General features: G+C 39.9%; 1 protein-coding gene across 10 annotated transcripts in view; it reads left to right on the top strand.

Annotated features, from left to right (window-relative positions):
* LOC141797038 (unconventional myosin-IXAb-like) overlaps positions 1-16874 on the top strand; it is a 167577-nt gene that overhangs the window by 101306 nt on the left and 49397 nt on the right. For 7 of the 10 annotated variants that reach the window (XM_074678424.1, XM_074678423.1, XM_074678422.1 and 4 more), the window contains exons 7-9: positions 1953-2053; positions 3393-3519; positions 10560-10649. In XM_074678424.1, the coding sequence (XP_074534525.1) occupies positions 1953-2053; positions 3393-3519; positions 10560-10649 (318 nt within the window). The remainder of the gene's footprint in view (positions 1-1952; positions 2054-3392; positions 3520-10559; positions 10650-16874) is intronic. The other 3 variants (XM_074678429.1, XM_074678427.1, XM_074678421.1) reach the window with 1 other exon arrangement.

The raw sequence follows: 16874 nt of genomic DNA, 5'->3' as shown, positions 1-16874 counted from the left end.
CCTCATCAGTCTGTGACCCCAACTGTCTGAGGAGGTGATGTCACCGTCTTTGCCTGTCAACGCACACACAGAAACACACACACTCACAGGAGGAGAAACCTTAGCAAGCCTTGACAGCTGTCTGAGTATCTGACCATCCCCTTGGGCCTATTTAACCTTTGACCTCTTCCATTGGTCAACATGAACGCTGCAGTGAATAGAGACGCTCTGCACTTAGAGCAGTGACAAGTATTCGTCATATTCCAGATGCAACATCTGGAGCTGAGATTAAAAAATGGTAGAAAAATGCACATTAATTCAAAGATCCCAAAGACCAAACATTTCCTGGATGTTTGAATCCGATGTAAGCAGTCAGGGTGTTTGGTCCCCGGTCTTCAGTGGCTGTGGTTTTGCTTTTTGTGCTTGATTTGGTGTCTTTGGTTTTTGGCTGTGTGGAATGTCTGGTGGTGGATGGCATGTTGTTTCAGGCTAACACATTTGACAACATAAATCATGATTAAGACCCGGTAAGTTACAATTAAGCCTCAGCTGGAAGCACCAAACTTTTAACTGGATCCATCAGCGATCTGTTAAAAAGCTTCATCTGCTGCGTCTGCTTGGCTCCTGAATTTTACTCCACCAGAAGTGTTGCAGCTGGCGTGAAATCCCATTTTCAGGTTAGAGAAGGAGTCTTTGTTCAAGATAAGAAAAAAAAGGAACAGATTGTTTCTAAATCATCCTCAAACTGCACCCTGTGCTTTTAGCAGCATTAGCTCAGGCTTGGGTTTCTGACCAAAGCATTCCCTCTCAGCTGCACCAAATTGATCTCTTTATTTTCTCAACTTCCTTCATCATATCATGTTGTGCTGCTTGGCGCTGAAGCCCATCATACCCAGCAATTTGAAAAGTGTCTTTTCCCGGGCCTCTACGCGGATCGAGAAGCCTCAAAACCCTCTTTTGTTGCAGTTGGAGGAGCTGATTGGAGAAATACGCTTACGATTCTTGGCTCTGCGTTTTGTGACAGGTTCTGAGCCAAAGGAATAACAATGGAGAGGTAGAGAGGAGCGCCTGATGTTGAACTGTAGCACAGGCAGAGTGTGTGGATTGTGGATTATGGGTTCTTGTGTCTTCTCTCGCTGGCCGCTTGCTGTGGTATGTGCTAATTACAGCCTGAGAGAGAGGCTCTCTGCCGGAGCAGAGACAGGCTGACCAACCAGAGGGCTGAGGAGACACTCAGTTACCTCCTTCCTGTACAACCAAACTGTGAGATGACTGTCTCTAAATATCACCCATGAAAAGCTGTTACCAAAGCCTCATCTGATATTAACTCAGAGGCCATTCTTGGTTATTGATGGCGCCTGACCACGACAGTCTGAGTCATCGATTATGAGGGCTCTACTGTAAGATAAATAGGGATGTGTTTACTCGAGTCACATGACTCAGCCCCCTGGCAAGTATTTCCCCAAACCCAATGGCTGAACGGATGTTTTTAATTAAGATAGCGTGTGTAAATTTGATCTGAAGGTCCATAATTAAGCTCTAGTGATGTCGTTTAAAATATAATGGTGAACACATGTAAGAGTAAGATGTTTCACTGTCACAGTATACTTTAAAAAATGCTTCTCAGAGAATCAGCTAACCAAGATTTAGATTTACTCTTTTTCAGTCCAGTTTCTCGTACACTTATGCTTGAGATCATTTGAAATCATGGACACAAAGTATCATGTGTTGTCTTATGAAAAACCACTCTAACATTTAAATCAGAGAAGGGTTCATTGTGATCTTTCAGGGCCTCAGAATACCGGGTTTAGATCTTGCACCTGACTTTGTTCTTGTTGGTCCAGACTTGGAAAGTTGGAAAGCCAAGACTCAGTGTTTATGACTTGAAACTACCTCTGAAATAAATCAAAACAAAACTCTTCTTGATACTGATGACCCTCTGTGTCTGTCTCTATGTCTCCACCTGACACCAGCAGGACTGCTTCACAGTGGAGGGAGAGGATCTGAAACACGACTTTGAGCGGCTGCAGCTGGCGATGGAGATGGTCGGCTTCTTACCCACAACACGAAAACAGTAAGACCAACATTCTCATGTATATAACTCTTCTTCTATGGTTGATTACAGAGCTGCAGCAGTGTTTACAGTAGATTTAGGGCCTGTGTCCACTGTTGTGATTTTGGGGTGGTAGCGCCCACGCTCCTCGCTGAAGTTTACTGCTGTGTCCTTTCATAGTAACCAGTTGAAATTACTATGTATCCTTAAAACTTTTTTTAAAAGAAGGAAATTTTCAAAGAGTTTATAAAAAAGCAGAGAGGATTATTGTCTTGGTTTTAGCAGCAGCTCCAGACCTGATGTATATTATGCTTCTAGTTGTTGGTGATGGAGACGTGACACTTAAAAGTGTAGCAGTGTTCCAAAAGCCGAATTATTTTAGGCTGAGTGTTGCAAAAAATAAACTTAACTGCATTTGTTAAATGGAAAACATGCCCACTACAAGTGAAAAATTTCTGTTAGTGGAAACAGGCCCTTGAAATGCAGAAATTGTTCCATTGATAGTTTTGTGTTCCTGGTTCAGCATGTTTGGTAAAGGATGCAATGTAAGGTGACCTAAGTAAAATTTATCAGTCTTCTTCATTTGATTTAAGGGTTAGAAAGTGCTTTTGTGTTTTCACAAAATGTCAAATTTCTACCTCAAATATCTTTATTATTTAGATCAGGGGAAGCCAACCAGTCAGAGACCAAGAGCCACAAAAATGACCATGGTACTACCGAGAGCCACGACACGCACGGGGTCTTATGACATAAAATGAAAATCAGAACATTTCCAATTTTCAAAACGTGATTTACTGTGTCTGCAAGTGTGTTTAAATTCGTACCAGAGAAGAGAAACTGAAACTTAAGTATCAATGTGTACACTCAAACATTGATCAACACTGATCCCAACTTTGGCATCTGTATATCAATATTTTAGACTGATCAGCACACCTACTATTAACTATATAGAGATTTTTATGAATGGATTGAAGAGCCGCACGCTGAAAGGCAAAGAGCGAACTCCGACTCCCGAGCCACAGGTTGGCCACCCCTGATTTAGATGATGAATTAAGTCCCAAAGGTTATTGTATTTACCTTAAAGAAATTGCAACAGGCAGCAGACATGGAGCTTTGAAAAGTTTAGTCCTCAGATATAAAGCTCAGCTTTCATCAGACTTTGCATCCTGCTATCTTCTATCCAAACCAATACAATATATTTGAAGAGATATGTTGTTCTTGATGTTAACTTAGCGTGGTGATATAAAAAAACTGACCTAGGATCCCTGAGGCAGGAAAGTTGTTCATAAGAAAAACAGAAGAATTACCAGCTCAAACACTGTAAATTTCCTGCAGTAAGTGTTTCTTTTTTCACGGTCAGAATCTTCACACTGCTGTCAGCAATCCTCCACCTGGGAAACATTCGCTACAAGAAGAAGACCTACAGGGACGACTCCATCGACATCTGCAACCCAGAGGTCCTGCCCATCGTCTCTGAGCTGCTAGAGGTAGGCAGCTTTCATCAACACAGTTTCATATTATTAAACCCAAAGTGCTGATCATGAGTTAGGTTGACAATCACACATTTATGGAGATTGTTGGAGTCTGTGATCAGAAATTGAGCTCAGATTCAATAACAATCTGGTTTTTATCTTAAGTTCCATTAGGAGAAACATATGACATATCTGAGTCAAAAAACAGAGAACAGTTTGTCTCCCTGACTTTATACTGGAATACAATACCCTAAATACTTTGAAGGATAATAAAAATGAAGAATTGGAGCAGGCCTTTACCACAGGGCTTGTTTATTCTCCCTGAATACTTTCTTTGCCATTTTGTCTCCCAGAGTTATTCCATTACATGCCCGCTGGAGATACTTAAAACTCCATGGACTTCATGAACTTTGTGGAACAAGCAGCATTTATCCGAACAAATGACTTTTCCTTTAAGTGCTCTGTTTTATAAACACAGTGTAAAATAATGGTTCCTGTTGCCTGAGTTTACCTCCCCAAAAAGCCTTTTAGGGAGCTGAGGCTTCTTGTGTATGAGCACAGCTTGTGGTGACAGCGGAAGTGAAGCTTCAGGTCCCAAAGAGCCGCAGAACCGAGAGCGTGGGCGAAGTTTACACCAGGAACAACAAGTCCTGTTGTGAATAAACTATTGTTTGGGGTACCTCAAGCTTTATCTTTGCTTCCTTTTGGGGAAAAATATGTTACCAGAGTAATGGATAAAAAGCAGAAGGGGGAGTAAACCTCATCCACATTTTATATCTGACAACTTCTGATACGAGAGAAAAACTGGCTCAAGCTTCAACAACTTTTGAAGGATTAAACTAAATCTGTCGTTCATAGCTTGGGCTGTTAAATGTCTATTTGTTCCTCATTTCTGAGGTGAAGTACTTTAGTAAATCCATTTTTGTTTATTTTACATATTGACCTGATTTCTACCTGGCCCCTTCAGTTATGAATTGTTAATCCCTGCTTACAAAATGCAACAGTTTCCTTTCTTATTATAATAATAAGTCGGATTGGTTTATTTAGTGGAAGCTGTTTGTTCCCCTGGTACAAGTTCAAATTCAGGTCAGCCAAACTCAAGTTTTTGGCAACTTGAATACAGACAGATTGTTAAAGTCTGACTGCTTCTTTTAGTATCTACACATTTTGGGTAGGTTTATGCTGTTTCACTTTTTATTTTACATGTTTTAAGATTATGAATGCATATTTTTGAATTCTAAGAAGCCATTAAAAAATTCAACAATTAATGCTAGGAAGCGTTAAGGAAAGGAAAGTTGAAATAAAACCAAAAGCAAGATACGGGGGAGTGACAATTACACATTTTCAGTTTTATTCTCACTTGAATGCTTGATCTCGTGATTTTTTTACTTCCTCTATGTTGTGGCAAAGGAAAAAAAGAATTGTGTTGAATTTGTGTAGACCACACACACATGTACACACATCCATCAAAGCAGACAGCTCGTCCACACACTGTGCTGATTTGCCTCAGTATTGAACGATGGTGCCACTCCTCAGTCCCTTTTTTTTCAAACCTCAACGATCGGCCGGATGTGCTTGTTGAGTCGCTGGCAAAACAAAGTCCGAAGTGTGCCTGAGACTGCTGTCAGCAGCACTGCGGGATGTTATGACTGAGGAGAGCTCAGCTGAGGTTCTCCTACAACATCCAGACTGAGACTCTCCAAAGGTTCGGAGAGGCAGTGACGCGAGGCGAGCCACATGTTGGCCACATGCTCAGGGGGGTTGGTGTTTTAAGTGGAGTTCAAGTTTATTTGGATGTCTGTTGGTTGGTGCAGAGGCTTTGCCTATTTGTCTCCAGGGACGTATAAAACATTCTTAAAGAGACAAAGAAGGAAAAGGAAACCAAAACAAAGCTGAGTGAAATCCAACAAATCGTCCCAGTGAAACAAAACTCTGTGGCTTCTGAGATTTTTAAATTGGCAACATTCATACCCAGACATTATATCATATCCTGTGTTGAAACTGTGTTTCCAAGAACTATAAGGCTTAATGTGAAGCATTATTTTCCTTAAGTAATTAAGACAAATAGTGCAATATATATAACTCATATTCAATCTCTGAGATTGTACTTATCCCAAGGGTTTTCCAACAAGTTTTTAAAAAAGAGAGGACTACATTTTCAATCAAGATAATGCTGGGTTTCATTTTGTCTCCTTGCTAACATCAGCTGATGTTCCCATGAGCAAATATCACCCAAAACCTACTCTAGCTGACGTTACTCTGCACTTGTTTCATTGTGATAAAATCTGATTAAATATTTAAACTTCATTAAACAGCCAAAATAGTCAAAATGCTCTTTCATGGAGTCATTTGTCAGTAGTATTAGACAGTATTGCCTAAAATTAGAACTGTAGCTAACATTGGTAGTAGCTTGTTGTGGCTAAATTTGCATGCTACTTGAATTAGCTAACTTTAACAGCTGACACCAGCTTACCACGCTTGAGATTATTTAGTTGCTTTATAATTATAAGAACCAAGCTGATAGTTTCTTTTATCAATAAAATCTAAATATTATGCATATCCAGAGTTTCTTTTTACATCATACCAAAGGTTTTCAGTGACATTCAAACTGTTTAAAATCTGTAATTGTCATCTTATGTGTACGTAGCAAACATTGCTTGCTATTTTCACCAGCTAATGTCACTTGCACCGTTCACTAGCTAACATTCCTTATAGCCCAATCAAAGACGGTATGAAATATGGATGTAGTCCCTGTGATGGCAGGTGCCATATTGTATGTGCCATGTGAGCTGCGCCTCTGATTGGGTAAACTCACTTAACATCTTCTTAACTGAGTGAGAAAAAAAACTCTACCACAGTGTGCCGATAGACAAGTGAGGCTATAAAAATGTTTATCAATGCAGTAAAAGTCTGTGTACGTGGTTTCTGGTCTTTCTTTGCTAGCCTCAGACAGACTTTACCATAGGTTTTAAAAACAGATGTTGCCCCTTAAGCACAATCTAGCAAATGATGCCTACTGCTAAGTTAGTGTCACTGCAGCTAACCCTGCTAACATTATTCTTCGCTAACACTGGCTAATGTCACTTACAGCACAAACTAGTGAATTCTGCCTGAAACAAACACTAGCTAAGGTTACTTCTAGCTGACACATGCTAATGTTGACGCAGTTATTTAGTTGAAGAAAACGTTCAGCAAAGAAAGTTAACTGAATGAAATGCTAAAAGAACATCGGAATAAAGTGTGTGAGAAGTAAAAAACCTGGACAAAATAGGTGGCATTAAAAGAAGTTAGCTTGCCTGTTCTGTTGACGATGCACAGCTTTATTTTAGACCTCTTTGCATATAAGACTGAAACAGTTCTGGTTTCCTGAATGCAGTTTCATCAGTCACGCGTGGCTGGAGGGAAAGTTTGGGCTAAGTCCAGACACGAGCTCTGAGTGAGATCTACACTTGAATCAAAAACCAGAGTGAATCAGTCCATCCTCCACTCTCTGATAGGTCAGGGATATTTCAGACAGGATAAGTCCGCCTTTACCACACTGTGAATCACCTCTTCGAGCAGCACTGATTGGCACGAGTGTGGATTGATGACTGAATGGGAACGAAACTCACCGGGTCTTCCTGTTTCCTGTGGAGGTGGAACTGGAAGAGGAAGTGCAGCCTGTAAGAGCTGATGGACGGCTGACCGGCGGGATCCTCTGAGGTGTGGAGTTGAGTGATTGGACCTAACGAGAAACATTCCTGTGCTAGCTGCTAATCGGTCCTGAGAGGGAGGCTTACTGTGAGAACAAATCCTGCTTAAGCTTGAATTCGTTGATGGTATTAATGCTAAAAACAGTCTTTTGGAGCACAAAATTTGGAGTTGAGGGCATTCCAGTCCAAATGTTTTGTTCATTCATCACAAGCTGACGTAGACTAATACACTTTGATTAAGTCCTGACAGATTTCTGTTTTATTTTCCTAATCAGCAGCCTTAAAAGATTGTTTCCTTTTGACTTTAAGGACATTCTTGTTGTAATTTTTAAAATAAAATGTCCCATATCTCTTTCCAGATGTTTTTCCTCAAATTAATGAGTTTGTGTTTGATGGTTTTATGTGAAAGTAGACAATGAAACCATTAAATAAGTCTTTCACATCAACACCTGTTGATGTAGTTTGCTGTGAATGTGACCAGTATCCACTAATTTTGAGGACTGATCACTTTTAGTCAGGACCGTGGGAACACAGATATGATTCTGGGTCAGAGTACATTTGTGGTTTTGTTTACAAAAAAATCTCACTTCCTCAAAGGGCATCAGACGTTCTTGAGAGCTGTTCTTTTTATTGTTTGTGCACATATTTCAGCCCCTAGACAAGAACAAATACAGCTTTAATGCCAATAAACATAAGAACAGAAAAGAAATCGGCTGCCCTTTCATATAAGCAGAATCAGCTGTTCGAATGAGAGAGGAATATTGGGGAAGTACATGAGTAAAAGGACACAAATTAAAGATGAAATTGAGCCTCCCAGGAAGCAAATGTAGGAGGAAGATTCAGCTTGTTCAGAAACAAGCATTTGTATTCTGTTTATTATGGTATTTGATTATAGGCAGAGCAGAAAACCCGTTACCAGGCGACTAATACATGGAAATATAGCAGCTAAAGACCAATCACCAGGCTGCAGAATAGGCTTTGCTCTCAGTGGAGGGATTATCAGGCAGTGTGAAATGAAGTCTGATTATGCCACCCCCCCCTCATCGACCCACTCCCACTCCCACACACACACACAGCCCTCCCCCTGTCCTTCCTCCTGTGTTTATGTCAGGCTCTCTACAAAGGAGACAGTTAACAAAACTATATCCATAATGGTATTAACCCCAACATTCACACCCTCTGCCTCGTACATGAAGACATCAGGCAGTCACACAAAGACATGCTGCCACAAGTATTCACACACACATACACACTCTCAAACACACATGTGGTCTCAGCAGCAGCTGTTTGGTCCAATCCCATAATCCCTGTAGATGGAGGAGATGTGTGCGGTGACATCTGCTTCTCCCAGTGTGGCCTTGTCATCAATGGTCCGTCTGGGGGGGCAAGTTTAAAACCAGTGTGGACTCTCATGTGAGGTAGAGTACAGTAAAGTGTATCACTATGAGTGTGTGAGCACAGAGAGGAGGGTTAGCGTGCTAATCTTGGAGGGATATGTTAGTTAAAGCAGCACATTAGCTGGAATCATTTGAGTGGACTTAGGGGTCAATCAGGGATGAGTGATTCAGATAAGATCTTCTTCTGTCACTGCATAGTAAACAAAGTCAAGAAATCGCTTACGCTTGAGATAAAATATCAAACAAGAACAGAAAGATCTTTTGCTAAATCAAACTGCTGTTGAACTGGTTTAACTGGGTTTAACTGGTTTACTGTTATAATGACCCAATGAAACCACAGACATTTAAGAAATATTAAGCTTAACTGATATGTACACTCTTTCCAAATCTTAAACAGTCATTATCAAACCTTTATTTAATCTTGAGGAGACAAAGTACAATTTATGGGAACATAGGCGGATCTTCAGCCTTTTTGTCCCCCCGCTTATCAGTCAAGCCAGCTGTGCCTCTTATTATATAAGACGTGTAATCTTAATATCTTTTACGTTACTGAGCTGAGATATAAAGTAATGCACCCCTGTACAGAAATGAGCTCTTCAGATCAGGCTGTTAATATGTTTATTTTTTTCTATGAGGATCGTTTTTCTTAATGGGTGTGAATGTTGCTTATTATATTTCTGTTTCCAGCCTCAAGTGGACACTCAAGGAACTGCAGTCTTGAGCACTCCAGCATTGGGCTACATTCCTCATGGCTGGAAGTTGCCGCTCGAATCAAACAGTTAATTGCATTATTAGAAATATGGGATACTGGCTTGTGGTGCCTTTATAAATATCTCTATTGTACCTCTTAAAGTTGAATCGTTCAAAAAAAGTATTACAACTAAGAGCATTACAGAGTATTGGATGATTCTTCAAAATTAAAACGTGAGTCCATCTAACTAGTATTGCAGGTATGCTAAATGATCATTCTAGCTAAAGGAGCTTACAATTTCAATTCCATGAATGGCAAGAGTGATGTAAGTTGTTCTACTTGGAGTCATGTAGACTTGAATTGAAGGTATTGATTAATTTTAATTAGTAATTTTCTTTTCTTTTCTTTTATTTTATTTTATTTTATTCAATTTAATTTAATTTTATTTATTTATTTATTTATTTAATTTAATCTATTTATTTATTTATTTTCGACAAAATAGTACATAAAACAAAAATAAATAAATTCAAGGGTATACAATACCATAATACCATACACCTAATTACTAAAGCTTTTTATGCGTCCAAAAAAAGGAGTAGGATGAAGCAGAAGCTTTTTGAGTCCTTCCCCATGTATTCTTTAGGGGTGGGAGAAAATTTGAAAATTGTTATATTGTGATTTATTTTTTTTATTTTTTTTATTTCTTATTTTTTTTTGACAATACCATTTTTTTTTTCGAATTCAAATTCTTTTCAGTCTTTTTTTAATGAAATGGATCAGAAAAAAGTATCTCCAGCAGAGGGTGAAATGTTCCTCTCCGACTCTTGTGATGTGCTTTTATGGGAAAATATGGCTCCTGATGTTCTCATCATGTAACTTTTTTACAGGGTCTGGTGTTACAAAAGCAAACTAAAAATCTCAAAAATCATAAATATTGAAAAATCGCAATTCAAATCAAATCGGCACTCCAAAGAATTGAATCGCATGAACAGCATATTGTCTCGGCTGTAGTACCCTCCTTTTATAATAACCAAAATGTGCTTCTATTACTTTTTACCATAAACCCCCCTCACCCTCTCATCTGTATTTAATATCTATTGTTGGTGTTAAATGTCACCAGCTTGACGTAGTTGTCATGTTAAGTAATTGCAACAATGTTTATTTTCACCCTGATGCTGTACAGTTTCATCACACTTGATCACCTCTCTGCCTCTTTTACATTATGTAAGCATGTAAGCCTCCTCGTCCTTACCTTGTACTTTTTATTCCCCTCAGGTAAAAGAAGAGATGCTGCTGGAAGCACTGACAACAAGGAAGACGGTGACTGTCGGAGAGAGACTTATTGTACCGTATAAACTCGCTGAGGTAACCACAACCCCAAACCCACATCTTTCTGCTGCTCTTAGTCTCATACACACACTTCTAAAACTGTTTATCTATTATCTATAAGCCCCATCACAGTCTGTCTGCTCTAAAAATTGCCTCCACATGTAAAGAAACTCAGTGTTTTGAATGCATTCTTTTTATTTCATCATGTATTTCCCTCAAATTGAGGTCAGAGCTGCCTACGTGTGGGTTGCAGTAGGAGACTGTTTGAGTCCGTGTGCAGAGAGCATATTGGACTCAGCTGTAGGGGGGACTCTGTGTTTGTGTTTGCATGCTTTGGGAGCTTGTCCGGGGAGTTTGTTGTGGCACTTCCCCAGCCCTCTGCCCTCCTCCCTTTTTTCTAAGGCTCTTTTGATGGGGGTCTCTTCCTCTGCAACTTCCTGTTTCCTGTCGAGTCAAGACACAGGGCGACTTAACCCACAGCCCTCTGCACTCAGCCCGTCTAATTTACCTCCAGGTACCTCGGCTGACCCACTTACACTGTGACGTCTATGACCGAGCGTGTGGATATTAATATTCAGCGGGGTTTTGAGATTAATTGGGTCCAGTTCTGTTCGTGTCTGCACGGTTTTTCCTCTGAGATAGGAAGTCTAGCACATATATAGTCTGTTACCCCCTCATGTAATTTACGGGTTAGTTCAGCCCAGCAATGCTCGCTCCCACTCTCACACACCCCCCATCCCTCCAGTCATGTGGTCTGGTCTCAGGAATGTGCAACCTCCACTGGAATATACAGAACAGAGGCCAAAAACCAGATCCTGAGTCTGTCTCTGTCTCCTTCACACACATTTTCAACACATTCATACTCTTATCCCCATCCAGCTGCATGATCAGAAACCTAATCCTGGACAAGGTCAGCAGCTCTGATAAATCCTGTCCTACAGCTCCCCTTGCCATGCTGTGGAAGTCCCCTCCTGTCCGTCACCCAGGGTTTTATCTTGAAAGCACTGAGCAGCAAATCTTAGAGAAAGACAGGGAGAATATGTCGCAGGAACTTTTTCATTTCTAAAAGTCCCTGTTGACAAAAAGGAAACAATAGAAATCAAACAAATAGCATGGAGGGGGATCCCCATGTGTGCTTCAAGTCAAAATGAAGCATTAATATTTATTGTAATCCATATCCATCTTATGATAGTTCCTCAAAATCACAATTTGGTACCAGCCGGGCTACAATAAAATAAAAAATCTCATATCAGTCAAAGTTTGAGGCTGCTGCGTCAGCTTTTCTTAAAAGGTTACTTTTAGATTATGAGGATGTGATAACAGAACATTTCTGTTTTTCTTCTGGTGTGAAGAATAATCCAAAAAACTTAACCCATTGTGCCCCTTAACTTGAAATACTTAGCGACAGTAAAGACAAGGGATGGGTACCTTTCACACTATAAATGATATAGTACTGATGCCCAGTACCTGGCAATCGGTATGTGTTAAAAATATAAATTTGTTTAATAATAAAATCTAATTTTTTTCAGTTTAACATATTTATTCTTCAATGTATAACCTTGCAATGATGTGTCCATGTCCAGCATGGAAAGTCGCCTACTCTTCCAGTCCCTCACAGTCATAAGGATGGGTTCAGGTACCTAAACATGGTACCTTTTGTTGTCAAGTTCTAAAACTCACAGCAGCTCTAATGCCCTTTCAAGTTACTTGGAATGTTATTATATAGTTATGGATGTGTTTTTGTTAATTAATCACAAGAAGGGAACAGCTTTCAGATGCCCTGCAACCACCAGGTGCTAGTAAAACATCTAAAAAACTATATTTTTGGATAAGATAATTGACATGTGAACTATTCAATTCTTAATAACTTGATGGTTATTGGAGAATTCAAAAATCACGAATCACCCTTGTATAATATGTGTTCTCATTCAATATAAATTACACATTCTGTGCGTCAGATTGATGTTAATTTTATTTTGAGAATTATATTACATTTCTTGGCAAAACTTTTTTTCTATTTTAAACAATATTAAGGTGTGACTGATGTTAGATCTTAAATTAATTACGTCTTATTTTGACAATTCTTTACAATTTCTTTCAGATTTCTATAACAAATTATGTATTTCAATAAAAAAATTGGGCCATGTTTCTAACACATTATCTTTAGCAGTTAGCCACCAATGAAATAAAACTACTACTATAGTTAGTCATTTTTTAACCGGCAATCATAATCAATGTGATAATGATATCATCTGTTATTGGACTGGGATTTTTTTTCCTTACAATGCAACACTTAATGTTTTACTATCTTATCAAAGAACAAAGAGACAGCCTCAAGTGGCCACTTGTGGAACTGCAGGTTCAGCACTTATGTATTGGCTTCATTTTTTAAACACTGAAAGTTTCCAGGTTGACAGTCTTTCAAAAAAAAAAAAAAAATTTTATTTCAGCATTTTCCAGAATTTTTGTTTCTAATCGGAGTAAGGTGAAGAGATTTTTTTTAGGCCAAAGTTTCGAAAAGTGTAATTTGTATTAATAAGGTTGATTTTTTAAGGCTTTGGTCAGTGGAGATTTTAGTTAAGCTAGCAGATGTATGTGCCTCTTTAACTTCTTTACTAACTTTTTCTTAGACCATCACAGCTACGTTACTATGTTTGCAATCCAAAACTTCACCAAAATCTTAGCCTAAATAAGAAGAAGTCAAGAGCAATCAATTCCTACTTTCCCTTCCTTTATCTATCAGTCACATCAGCGTACCAAAAACACACACTAAATGAGTAGTGGAAGTGTAGCCCTACCCTGATCTGACTGAGGGCCATGGGAGCAAGCTGAGGCCACCTGTGGAATCCATAACACGCCTGTTTTTATACAAAGGAAAGCCTGAAAAAAGAACCTGGCAGATGGTGCTGCTTCTTCTCAGAAATGATTTCTTCCTACTTGGATAAACGGTTGAGAGAGCGTGTTGGACAGCTGTTCCATCCACCCACAGATGAGATGAAGGGGTTTTGGCCAGGAGTCTGACCTGCTGAACCTCTCCAACTGAAGAGTTTGGCTTCTCTCAGACTTCAGCCACTGAGATCTCTAAATTCTCTGGACGGGGCTCTGGTTGAGTCAGGTGGAATGCACTTCTGAATTCTTGGTTTCAGCTCCAGAGTAATAATGAGAGTCAGAGTCATTTTCTTTCTGAGCGGGGAAACTTGGCGAGCTGAAAGGAGGTCAGAATGTGGAGTAGTGAGTGTTGATGTTTTTCAGTTTTACTCAGGGATAATTGATCTGGAGGCAGGTCTCCTTCTCTCAGGAGCCGCATTTGTCAACAGACATCAATCACGGCTTTATAGCCTCTTTTAAAGCATCCTGTGCTCTGTCACATTTAAAACAAATAATAAGTCCAAATGTTGGATGTCTGCAGGAGAGTATAGAGGTCACTAATGACTTTTTTTTCTTCTCTGAGGTGAGGCTAGCATCAGAAAAAGGAAAATTCTGAGACTTGAGCCAGAATTGTGACTTGTTTTCTTCAAATTTTGACATCAGTTTTTACATTATGACCTTAAAATGACAATTAAGTTTTCACAGATGTCAACACTCAACTTACAAGGTAACAGTGTGTCTAAGTGACTCCAAGAGGAGGTAGTCAGCTGGTCTGAAGTGAACAGCTTGTTAAAAGGTCATATGGTCTTAAGGCGTCTTTGAGTTCTTGAAAAGTACTCTATAAATGAAATATGTTATTATTATTATTACCTCCAGTCAGCCAGCCTCCACCTCCACAGGGTCCAGGACTGAGCTTCTTCAGCAGTCTGTTCAGTCTCTGTCTCCTAGATCCTGTCTGCTCACAGCAGGTAAAGTTCTCCCAGTGTGGAGTTGGTGTCTGGTGTTAGCTCCGTTAGCCATGTCTGTGAAGAGCATAATGCTACTCTGCCTTCTGGTATTCCTTCTGTTGCTGGGTTAGCATGGCTAGCTTGTCCATCTTATTGCCGATAAATCTTATGTTCCCAATAACGATGGATGGAAGGACAGGTCGATGTCGTCACTTCTTAGCTCACACCTCAGTACCAGCATATCGTCCTCACCTCCTTCTTCTCACCTTGTGGGGAAACATCAGGCCTTGCACCAGTTAGCATTGACATGCTACAGGCTGCTTACAGCTGATTTCACATGTAAACCATGCAGCCATGGCTGTACGTAGGCTCTCCAGACAAACACAGAAGCAAAAACAGTAAAAATATCACTGAAGACACAAAACCAGTTTGGTGTCTACAACCTACAAATGAGCCATACAAAGTAATGAGCCGCTCCAAATGAAAAGAAGACGAAAAAGAGATGCAAAAATTACAAGAAACGGACAATAAAGACAGAGCTGCCGCTACAGGCAGCCACAACATAGTGGCGCCTAGCAACAAAACAGAAATATTTAAAGATTTGTCATGTCAAATTGAAAAAAAAAACATGAGAAGCAGAATGGAAAATTATTTTAATGCATCGCAACAGAGGAGGAGGCTTCCAGAAAGCTGACCAATCAGATGAAAGTTGGCCTGTGGGGAGGGGCTTTGAGTTACATGAACTGAAATGAGGCTTTTCAAACAGAAGCAGATATCAGGGCTGTAAATCATACTACGCTTCCACAGAGGTATCAGGGGACAATAATAGTGAAAAAAGTGACAGGGATATGATAAATAAAAACTCTGAAAAAATCACACACACTAGGATCAAAATGTCAGCCAGCTGTATTAACAGAAACCAGGTCAAAAGACATCTTAGTGGACCAATTTTTCAGTTTTAATCTCTGTCCTTGTCCCATCTGTTAACATGGGTGAGGAAGGCTTTATGACTTCAACCGGTCACCAGGGGGAGCTCCAAATGTATAGGCTTCACTTTTTTGGAGGACTTGTGCTGAAAGTCAATGACGTTTTGCATTTCTTTCAGGGTGTTTTGTGTGAACCCATGTCTGAAAAGCCGAATTGTGCTATCAACTTTGACATTTTTGATGTGGCTTCAGATAAACTGTCTCCACCGCTTCCTTCTTCCTGTTTGTACGCAGACAATAGGAAGAGGAAGTGAGCGATCAGACGCTCATTGATGTGTTTTGCATTCATTTGAAATCTCCTGTCGGTTTATCAGCAACAGTTTCAGAGGTGTTGAAGCCACATAGTGAGAGTGTGAAGTCATCTCTCGTAAAACATATCACACAGACGCACGTATAGGATGCCTATCTGCGTTAGCTTATAGACAAATAACTACATAAAAGAAATGAAAAGCACATGCAGTTTGGCATAATATGGTGAAACACACACACACACACACACACACACACTCACACAGCGAGGAAGCTGGCAGGCCACGTGCAGGGTGATCTCATGCTGCTGTTTCACACCTCCTGTGGTTTTCAGGAGAAAGAAAGAGAAACGACTTCACCTCAGCCCACTTTTATAGTCACAAACACACAGCTTAGCGGGGCTTTAACAGCCGGGACCATCTACGGTTTTAAAAAGTGTCTGATAAAGTTCTGCTAATTATTTCGTCAGCTTCGTGGGTGGCCCTGCAGTTAAACATTTTCAATGCCTTTGCTTCCAGCCATGTTCCTCGCTACTTCTTACCCGGTGCCATTGTGGTGAATAATTAAATTACATGGCGAACACAGAGACATGGCACGCTCAGTGAGCATGTCAAATTTTCGCCCATCACATCAGCTAATCCCCTGAGTTCCTTCCCCAGCATTTAAATCTTGATTCTTCCTCAAATGTTTTATTATTCATAACAATCTTGCATAACATTGTGGGAGCAGGGACGTCACAGGCGTGCTTTCTAAAAATACCACAAACAATCAATAATGCAGGAGTGAAGAGGCAGCTTTTGAAACGCAGTTTTTTTTGCTTCATCACGGCTGCTGGCTGCATGTGGCCTCAGTGGGCGGCGTTTCAAAGAGGCCTTGATCAGGTTCACAGAGTCCCACAAAGGCTTCTGTCAGGAGGATTTTTTTTTTTTTCATTGTTGTTATGTAACTGATTTTAGACTCTGTTGCTAATTCAGTTTTTATGTCCTGGTGGAGTGGGTCTGTGATGGAAAGCTGATTAACTTTTCCAGGAAATTTGTCTGAACTTTAATGTTTTACTCTCTCTAAAATAGGGGGTTGTTTTACAGCGTAGAAAATGTCATTCTTAGTGCGGTCTTCATCTGAACAGAGAGGAAAAAAAGGGATTAGAAGATAAATTTTCACTCTAAGTCCATGCTTTCCTCTCCTCCTCAAAGTGGCCATTAGGCAACCAT

Source organism: Halichoeres trimaculatus, unplaced genomic scaffold, assembly GCF_033239565.1.
Source record: "Halichoeres trimaculatus isolate MK-OKI-2021-1 unplaced genomic scaffold, fHalTri1.1 fHalTri1_scaffold_10, whole genome shotgun sequence".
Classification (NCBI taxonomy): domain Eukaryota; kingdom Metazoa; phylum Chordata; class Actinopteri; order Labriformes; family Labridae; genus Halichoeres; species Halichoeres trimaculatus.
The sequence above is the reverse complement of the archived record's forward strand: the minus strand, read 5'-3'. Positions and strand labels throughout refer to the sequence as shown.